The sequence below is a fragment of the Physcomitrium patens genome, chromosome 4, assembly GCF_059467195.1.
Source record: "Physcomitrium patens ecotype Gransden chromosome 4, ASM5946719v1, whole genome shotgun sequence".
Taxonomy (NCBI): Eukaryota; Viridiplantae; Streptophyta; class Bryopsida; order Funariales; family Funariaceae; genus Physcomitrium; species Physcomitrium patens.
In genome coordinates, this window is record NC_143413.1 from 16,448,599 (window position 1) to 16,457,652 (window position 9,054).

The 9,054-nt window shown below is 41.9% G+C and overlaps 2 protein-coding genes across 13 annotated transcripts; both read left to right on the top strand.

Moving 5' to 3' along the window:
- Positions 1 to 982: 982 nt before the first annotated feature.
- Positions 983 to 4,316, top strand: LOC112281472 (BAG family molecular chaperone regulator 4). Of its 3 annotated transcripts, none has more exons than XM_073533530.2 (6): positions 983 to 1,203; positions 1,309 to 1,393; positions 2,101 to 2,358; positions 2,821 to 3,077; positions 3,444 to 3,590; positions 3,889 to 4,316. In XM_073533530.2, exons 3-6 carry the CDS (start codon positions 2,154 to 2,156, stop codon positions 4,084 to 4,086), a joined length of 807 nt encoding a protein of 268 aa, XP_073389631.1. In that variant the 5' UTR covers positions 983 to 1,203; positions 1,309 to 1,393; positions 2,101 to 2,153; the 3' UTR covers positions 4,087 to 4,316. The 3 variants fall into 3 exon arrangements, with proteins under 3 accessions (XP_073389631.1, XP_024373801.1, XP_024373802.1); XM_024518033.3 differs by having other exon boundaries at positions 983 to 1,070; positions 1,309 to 1,429; XM_024518034.3 differs by having other exon boundaries at positions 983 to 1,070.
- A 785-nt stretch (positions 4,317 to 5,101) lies between these two features.
- Positions 5,102 to 6,796, top strand: LOC149989425 (uncharacterized). 10 transcript variants are annotated; one of them, XM_090249987.1, is made up of 4 exons: positions 5,102 to 5,150; positions 5,545 to 5,622; positions 6,011 to 6,178; positions 6,500 to 6,796. In XM_090249987.1, the coding sequence occupies exons 3-4, from the start codon at positions 6,029 to 6,031 to the stop codon at positions 6,563 to 6,565; spliced, it is 216 nt and encodes a 71-aa protein (XP_090106113.1). In that variant the 5' UTR covers positions 5,102 to 5,150; positions 5,545 to 5,622; positions 6,011 to 6,028; the 3' UTR covers positions 6,566 to 6,796. The 10 variants fall into 10 exon arrangements, with proteins under 10 accessions (XP_090106113.1, XP_090106114.1, XP_090106116.1 ...); XM_090249988.1 differs by having other exon boundaries at positions 5,545 to 5,607; XM_090249990.1 differs by having other exon boundaries at positions 5,102 to 5,556.
- The last annotated feature ends 2,258 nt before the right edge of the window (positions 6,797 to 9,054 follow it).

The following is a 9,054-nucleotide window of genomic DNA, read 5'->3' on the forward strand; positions in this document are numbered from 1 at the left end:
TACAAATGATAGAATGTCACCAGGATCCAATGCAATTGTTGAAGAGTTCGTTTTTTTTTTTTTTTTTTTTTTTTTATCTTCTTCCACTTTTACTTTCACCGTTTCCTTTTTCTTTATCTAAATTTTTCATCTCTTTCTTGCAATTCGTCATTCACTATGTAACGAAAATTGAAGCTTTACATTTTAAAAAATTTTAACTGATTTTCTTTTGTGTATTACTTTGCAATATTATAAGGTCCACGTAATTTTAAAGAATATTATCCTAGTAAACTTTGTTCAAGGTGTCCCGTTAATTTTGGTCAATTGATTGTGTATATATATATATATATATTCAATGAATACAATGCAGAATAGTTTTAAGAGCCCCAATGCAAAGACTTGAAAAAAGTTAATATATTGACACTGAAAATCCTTAATAAAACATCCAAATTATACATATATTCAAAGAAACAACCAAGCATCACTATAATGTCCTTTAACACCATTGTTTAAAAAAATAAAAAAAAGAAAAAAAGAAAAGAAAAGAAGGGGGTATCATAGTAGAAAAAGCACGAATTAATAAAAGATATTATTCCTTAAAAGCTAAAAGTTTAAAGAACTCCCCCAATTTCGAATGAAAAGCGATTTAATTCGCCATCGCTGAAAAAGGAAAAGTTAAAACAAATGTCCTAGTCAGCAACAATGGCCGAGCAGAGTGAGCTCATGATCATCAATAATAGACCATGCCAAGGGTGTGGCCTCTGATATCATGCCACGTGTTAAACGGTTACCCGACAAAAAGTTACTCCAATATGAACACCTTGAAAAGGCAACCCGATTTGTACATTTCTTTAGTAGGATCAGTCCAGAATGTGGATTTCTATAAGATTACGTCATTAGTAGATCTGCTGCTCAGAGCCTGCAGAGAGCTCTGAGCAGAGGAACTGGGGAGCTTGTAGCTATGGAGTACGAGGACGGCCACCGTCCCTCGCAGATTGGAACTCGCATTCTGCAGCTGCGTGGTCTCGAAGCGGAGCGTGTGTCGAGGATACATCCCGTGCTGGCTTGTTGTTTCCAGTGTCGCTCGTGTGGTGTGTGTTTTTTTAGCTGGAGACAAGTGGAATTGGCTCTGTGGTTGCTGAGTTACACGTTGAGATTATACGCTTCGTTAGAGAGTTGTTGATTTAGTGCGGGAGTCCGCAGTTGAGGCACGATAGAGCGTGGGTACAATGTCGAGCTTGTTCTTGTTCTTGTTCGTATCCCCCTTTTATTTTGTTTTGTTTCGTTTCGTTGTTTATTTACTTTTTGTTTACTGGTGCATTGCTGCAGGTATTTCTCATGTCTTGGATCATTACGTCTTTTCATCAAAATGTGGATGTAGAAGACCTGGCGCGCGAAGGAGTCAATTGCGAAGGTGATTCGTGAGATTTCTGAGATGTTTATGGTGGAGGTTGTCATCGTTGGATCTGTTGCTGAACTTCGGGTGTGAGTTTTATGAGTTCAACTCGACGTAGTCGTCTTTCGTAGTGAGTGTATGTTGATGAGTCATCCTCTTCGCGGGATTGGGAACTCCTCTGCAGTATCATTGGTTTGTCCTTCACGGCCGTCGCGCTTGACTTGTGCATGGTTTTTGCGCTTGCGCGTGATCTCCTTGATTTCGAGATAGTTTGAAGGAGTGAAGTTATTTTGGCTGGCTGAGTCGCGGATGTGACTTATTCTTCAACGAAGCACGTCTGAGTAGGAAAGGAAAGTCTGAGCTTTGCAGCTGTGGTGGTCGTTCATGATTTGGGACAGTGCTGTTCAGGGTAGTATGGAGTGAAATTTTAATGAAGTGGAGAGAGCTTGGCGTGGCACGTTTGTTTGAGTTGGATTTTAGGGTTTAAGCAGTTGTAGAAGTCAATTAGGTACAGAAGTTTGGGTGCCTTGAGATTCACGGAGACATATTTTGGCAAAGAGAGGCTGGTTTTAGTGAGCGAGTCTTTGGTGCATAGTAAGAGGGGGTTTGTTTCTGGTGGTGAAGCTTTTCCTTCATTGGTGTGCATTGCGAGTCCTATCATAGAGGTTGCATTGAGCCAATTCCGTTTTTTCCTTTCTTTTCTTTTTGGGTCATTTATCTTTCAGGGGCGTAGGAAATTGCTGTGGCTGTGCTTAGTGATCGAGGGAGGTCCGCGAAGATGAATCAGCCAAATTCGAAGGGTCTTATGACTGGTAGTGCGGAAGAATCCACAGAGCCTATAGAGTGGGAGATGCGGCCTGGAGGCATGCTGGTGCAGAAGAGGGATCCTGATGCAGCAGTGGCAACCGGACCTCTAGTTAAAATCAAAGTGTCACATGGTCTTTTCGGCCACGACGTCAGTGTTCCTGCTCACTCCACATTTGGTGCGCCATACCCTAAAATTTTGCTTCAATGATAATCGTGACAATAATCTAGATAAATTAGCATTTTTAGTTATTATTCTGCGTATGCCCTCAGTTGATGTTTTGATCGTTACTGCCTTACTATTAAATTTTTGGCATTCACGACACTTCATGACATTACTCCCATGGAATGCATGGTTCACTATGTTAATATGCAGGAGCTGTTTTAGTGTCCAGGAGGTAATTCATTCATAACTTGAACGAATTTCCTGAGCAGAGTTTCTGTAGCGTCTAAGTTCTTTCACTTCTACGTTTCACTGTATCGTTCGAATCCTGTTAACAACCGATTGGGGTTTAGATTGTTGGACCTTGTCAAGAATAGTGCATGATATATTATTTTTGGTATCTTGGGGTTTTTCTTTTCTTTCCTTTTTTCCTTCTTTTGCTTGGATTGAAGTTGATTTCATTGATAATCAAATGAAGGTGATTTGAAGAGGTTACTGGTTGGAGACACGGGTTTGCAGCCCTCTGAAATGCGGCTCCTTTTTAGAGGCAAAGAGAAGGAGGATGGCGAGCCTCTTCACTTAGCGGGGGTTAAGGATAAGGCTAAGATCATTCTTGTGGAGGATCCAGCTGCTCGAGAAAAGAAAATTCAAGAGCAGCGCAGGTTGGAGCGCATTGCAAAGACTTGTCACGCTATCGGCAACATCCGAGCGGAGGTCGACAAGTATGCGTCACAAGTGTGTGCTTGAACTAATTTTTTGCATGACAACAATTTTGTTTGTATTTCAGTCCATTTTTTCAATACTTGTGTGCTCCAACCTACCCACATTGGTTTGATCTGTACGATCAGGTTGGTTATTACTGCTTAGGTTGGAATCATCTCAGTGGAAATCTTGCATTTCTGTTGTTTATTTTGGCAAATCCACTTTTGTTGTTAGATATCCTGGTGAAGGATTTTAGGTTTGCCAGACCTGAAGTTGGACTTTCCACATCTCTTGTATTTCTGAATATACCCTCTCAAGTTCTCTGTTTTATTTTTGTGGCTCTATTTATTCTACAAGATATTCTGAAAAACGACTGGTTGATCCATCTACCTGTGCCAGGTGTCAAGATTTCAGACAGCAATCAAGAGTGGAAAGAAACCAGCAGACCAAGAGATGCTTGCTGTCAGTGAAATGTTGATGAGGCAGTTACTAAAGCTGGATGGTATTGAGGCAGATGGTGATGCGAAAGCAATGAGGAGGACAGAGGTATTTCTTATCCTCATGATTTTCAGGGTTCTGATGTTTTCAATAAATTATGCTCAGCTTTTTCACGCATTTTTTCTATCTTTTTCCGTGCCCTTCTTTTCATTACTTCTTCCTATTGAGTACCGAATTTAATATGCCTTTCACACTTCACTTGATCACTTCAGTTTTCTTATTAATTCTGAGCTCCCTGCATGCGGAACTTGTCAAGTTTTTTCATCTTTCTAATGTGTGGGGTTTTGCTGTCACTTTTTGTTTGTGGAAGTGTGCTCAAATTGATGGACTTGGTTTGGTTTTGCAGGTTAAGCGAATTCAGAATTTGGTGGAAAAAATTGACAGCTTGAGGGGGCTGAGGATGGAGCCTGACCCTCCCGCCACTGATCCCACTGTGGTAGTGACAACCAATTGGGAAACATTTGACAACGGTTTGGGCAGTTTGAGTGCACCCCCACCAGCCTCTGACTCTCACCAAAATACTGACTGGGAGACTTTTGATTAGGTTTCGCTCTACTGACCTATTCTTTCGCTTTGTTTCTTTATATAGTTTTTTCGAATGAACGATTCACTTTTTTCTGCACTGTATAATGGTTTTCAAAGCCTTAGTTTTTCAAGGTAGGTGATTTGAAGAGTGATGAGAACCCTGGCATTTGTCCGTTTACTTATAATACAATGCACATGTAATCTATTGCATGCAATACAATCTGGTATATCCAGCTGCAATCTTGATCATTTTGATCAGGGCCACTCTTCCACTGTCTGGTTGAGCCTCATTGTCATGATTTGTGATGGGTCTGGAAAATTATGATCCGTTTCAGATTCAACATCTTCAAGTCTTCAAAATTATCTCCATCAGCCAACTACATCAGCAAAGCATTAAGTTATGACACTTGATGAAACACAAGTGTGTTAATGATCAATAATTATCCACAAGTAACGTCAGAGTTTAAATAAAATGCTGCTTTTTCGGCAAGGATAGCTCCAGAAAGGGGACCAGATAAGAGTCGTCTCTGTCTCGGTTCCAAGAGGGAATAACAAAGAATGTTTTGAACTGCACTCCGGGAACATTTAACCACGTCGGACAGGTCACCATTCTACAGCACTCGCAACCAACGTCGGGCTAACACGATGTCCTTGCATGCGCTCGGCAGTTAGATCCTGGTGGAGTGACAGTTTACAATGACTGGTTTAGAGGTGTGGACCCAGCACATTGATGGTTTCCAGGCCACCAACCTTCATATTTATAAAACCATCAAAGAAGCACATTATTTTAGGACTTGCGAATTTGAAGCTAGAGTGTCAAATTAGTACATCTGATACTGTGGAAGCTGAAAAGCCTCTGGATTCATTCATCCAATCAAAGCTTATCCGGGAAAACCGGTGGGGTCGTTGTGAAATATCCTAAACTCTGAAGGAAGATATCCGAGTCATTTATGGCACTAGGCAGGGTATCGAATTGATGCGGACATGTTCTCAACTATCGAACTCCTTGTCGAATAACTCCTTTTCGGATTTCCTCCAGATCGGGGAGGCGGAGAGGTTTGACGGAAAGCGCAGGCAATCCAGGTATCCGATGCATCTTTTACACTGCTGCAAGTATCTGTTAGATTGTTTGACCTAGGTTTTTCTCTTGCGTAGCTCATGATCTTGTGCCTCATGTCTGTGATGGAGGTGGCAAAGTGTCCAATGCCACACTAGTACCATGAGAGTCTATCGAAGGGTTTTGTTGCATAGTACCGCATTCGCTTCTCCTTGTACACATGAGCCCTAGTTTTGTTTGTCGAATGGCGTTGTTGTTTCTTCTGGTGATCGTGGATTGTTAGTTTCTCTGTTTGACTGGGTTGGAACCTCCTAGGAAGTGTATCTCGTTCCTGTTAGTGGGGATAGTTGTGTGTGATGGAGGCGCTTATACGCTATTTCGTTCTTATCATCAAACTATTTCGTTGGGGGAACTTTGCAGTGTCTGACTGAGGTGAGAATGTAACTGTCCGGCTGAATCTGCATCAATCGGCTGATACGTATGGTAGGGACATTCCACGTGAGTTTTGCAGCTGAACTAGATTTCCACATTTTGGAACTGAAGAGGTCAAGACAGTTTGTGTTAAGTATATTATACAGTGGGCAGTGATTAATCAGACACGTATGCACAAGTTGGAATTTCGTGGTTCGCTGAGTATCTTAACGATGCAACAGTTCAAGTAGCATGACCTGAATGTGATTTCTTCGTGGCGAGCTCTGGTTGTCACTATTCTCTTGTATACACATGTCCGCTCTTTCTTTGAAATAAAGTAAAACAACTATGATTTTTGTTATGTATGCTGATAAGTAATGGGACACTGTCAGGCATTGCAACAAATGAAAAAGACAACATATAAACGTATATTATTGACGTACCTCCTTAAAGCGAATACTCGTGTTGAATGCAGGTTTAAGAAAACAGAGTCATGAGCAGCACTCAGCCAAACACCACCGTCTCTACCTCCGGCCAGGAGGACTGGGAATGGAAAGCCGTTACTCAGAGATGGGTAGAAAGCTCTGGAAAACCTCCCTTTAGGGTTGTTCCTGATGACTCCAAGCCTGCTCTTCGCGACCCTGTATCCATTACCACCAAATCCGTCCTCTTAGCAGTACGTATGACATTGTTCAGTACGAACTTTTTTCTTGTTTCCTGTTCTTTGACAACCACTGTAACATGGAGTCTCTTCTGGAAAACTCTCGCAAGTGCCAAGTCTAACCAACAGATCAACTTTCCGAGCAAATACGTCCTGGTGATTTTGCGGTATCGACAGGCTCAGTGCTTACAGGCAGTAGCAAACAGACAAGTGGAACCGCTCGAGCTCAAATTCTAATGCATGACTGAGACTGTAGGATTGCATTCATTTACAGTTTCGATTCCTTGACCTTAACAATCTCAGCTTTCAACTTCAGACCCCACCGAAACAGAGCACTTCATTCTCCGACCACCCCCCCTCAACAAATGAGGGCCGTGATCACTGGGTCGGGGACGACGCCATTGTTAGGATACATCCGTTCAAAATTCTGGAGATTTACCGTTTTAGTGTCGAAGGGAGTGTGCCACGGAAAGCACATTACAAACCGATAATCACTTATGGATTAGTGATTATTGCCTTGAACAGTGCTGTTTGGCCGTTCATGAGATATGTCAAGGAATTAATTCTGATAATTTTGATAATCGTTCCGTTTGGGTGCAACGGTGTGATATTTTTTTGAGGTCATGGATTAAGCAAATGGTCTACTTTGAGCTTTCCGAGCGAATAGTGTGATCCTTAAACCACAGAACAATGCGGGGAGTCGTGCTGTGACTTTCCATTTTCGTTTGCAAATAACTGCAGGGCAGGTGGATAATTGCACTGCGCACTGTTTCTGAGTGGTGTTGGAAATGAATTCAAGGTAAGGTTTCCTTCAACACGAAGATATGAACTCACAGTTTGTGTTCTATGATTAACCACTACAGGTAAAATGTTCCTTTATTGAATGCGCTGATTTCATCAGAGTGTCGATTCTGCAGAGCTTTCCTTGGCAAAACTTGCTCATTTCAAGCAGAATAGCGGCGCCAGGACTCTCTTTGGATTGCTCTAATCACAGTACGAATTTTAGCGTCTTGCAGACCATCATTTCACACGCTCATGCTCACTGTGTACTAGTTCTTTGGCAGGATCGCTCACTGTATAAATCTGGCCACCAGTACATTGCAGTGACATCATGACCTGCCCCATGTTGACTTGCGTTACTGAAATCAGGAGACTACAGGAATCAGTTCGTTTCCCTTACATATAAATTCTGTAATTGTCACTCAGCAGTGAATCGCTGTGATTTGGATCAATCAATGCTTCTTGCAGTCACCCCAGGTGTCCTTCCAGCGAGCACTTGCACTTGTGTATTTCTTGAGATATCTGTAGCTACACTTTCGAAAGGTTTAACAGCATCTCCTGGCCAATTCCCGATACAATGCTATTTTATGCTCAAAGAGGGTTATGGATAAGGTTCACCTCAAGCACAAAATCTGTGAATCTCTCTTAGCATATGTTCCGAGATTTATTCTGGTCCCAGTTGCTATACCCAACAGTGGGTGTGGATGCCTCTACCTTTTGCAAACTGCGAATTGTTTATTTAAATTCGTCCTCCTCATAAACTCTGTCTATCTGTCGCTTGGCACCTGAACTAAGCCTGCGTGGATTGTGTGAACACCTTTGAGTCGAAACCCTCTATCAAAAGTAATAGTGCTCAGAAACACCATCACAAATCTCGGCTCGTAGGCTGATAGGTTGCGAAGATACCGTAAACTAGTGTGTGCAAAAAGCAGGATAGGCTTAGGTGGCATCCACGCCCACTATGGCAAGGTCTGGTCGGGAGCTCACTTTCAGCGTGTGGCTCCCCTTCCTCCAGGTAACCAGAACTGCGGCATTGCGTTCACTGTTCAATTTGTTCTCATTAACTGAATGCTCCTCGATGCACCACCATGGATCCGTTTACTGATACACTTTTCAAGAGGTATTGAATTCTGTTTCTACTTTCCCTCCCTTTACTCTTAATTGAATCACAAGTTCAGAAAAAATTGATGGAGGAGGTTACAACGCAGAGAATTCTATGGGAAAACCATCATTCTAAGACAATGCAGAGTGACAGTTTTTATGGTGTGTTCGACAACGCCAATTAGGTCCGATACATGACAGGTCACAAGAACCCATATCATTCCATCCTGTCAAAGTTGGCGAACTGTCTTTTTAAGAGTGGTGATGATAGTATAAAAAATGCAGTTAAATCAATTAAAATCTATGAATCTGAATGCATCCAGCTGGCTCGCAGCGACGTCAACTTTATAAACTTCTCCAATCTTTATGCACGACAATACCAGATGTCACCTGCGTATTGTCAATGAATTTATGGGTCTCACTGGAAAGGAAAAGAAGGATGAGAAGTGTAAGACAAGGCTGCTCGTTCCGCCAGGCAGGCCAAAAGTCATGGGTTTGAGAATTGTACTCCGTGCATTTTGAGGCTCACGGTGCACTTCATCTGCTTTTTATAGACTTCCTGCTTGTCGCCACTGACATGTTGGGTATGCGTTCAAGACTGGATGAAATCCTGTAAAATTTGAAGGTTTTACAAGGATCCCTAGAGTCACCTTACTTGACATGGAATGCTTCATGTTGACTAGATAATTTCCGATACTTGTTAATCTTCGATGTTGCCATGCTTCATACCGCATTGGCATATTCTTATATTGAGAGAATGAAAAAATGAATTAACAAACAAATCAAATCTAATCTTTACCATGTTAAGTGGAATCAAAGCATGGAAAATGATCCAACGTTAAACATTTCGGAATCATGCGGTTTCCATATGGCTCCTGTACAACAGGAATCGTTGAGGCAACTATGATTCTTTCAGGACCTTGATACTGTTGATTCCTCTTCCTTCTTACACCTCTGTTATCCAACAAATTATCAAA

Coding starts and splice junctions, on each gene's coding strand:
- LOC112281472 (XM_073533530.2), top strand. CDS start 2,154: ATGAATCAGCCAAATTCGAAGGGTCTTATGACTGGTAGTGCGGAAGAA. Junction 3,078..3,443: donor TCGACAAGTATGCGTCACAA/GTGTGTGCTTGA, acceptor TACCTGTGCCAG/GTGTCAAGATTTCAGACAGC. Junction 3,591..3,888: donor AAGCAATGAGGAGGACAGAG/GTATTTCTTATC, acceptor TTGGTTTTGCAG/GTTAAGCGAATTCAGAATTT.
- LOC149989425 (XM_090249981.1), top strand. CDS start 6,029: ATGAGCAGCACTCAGCCAAACACCACCGTCTCTACCTCCGGCCAGGAG.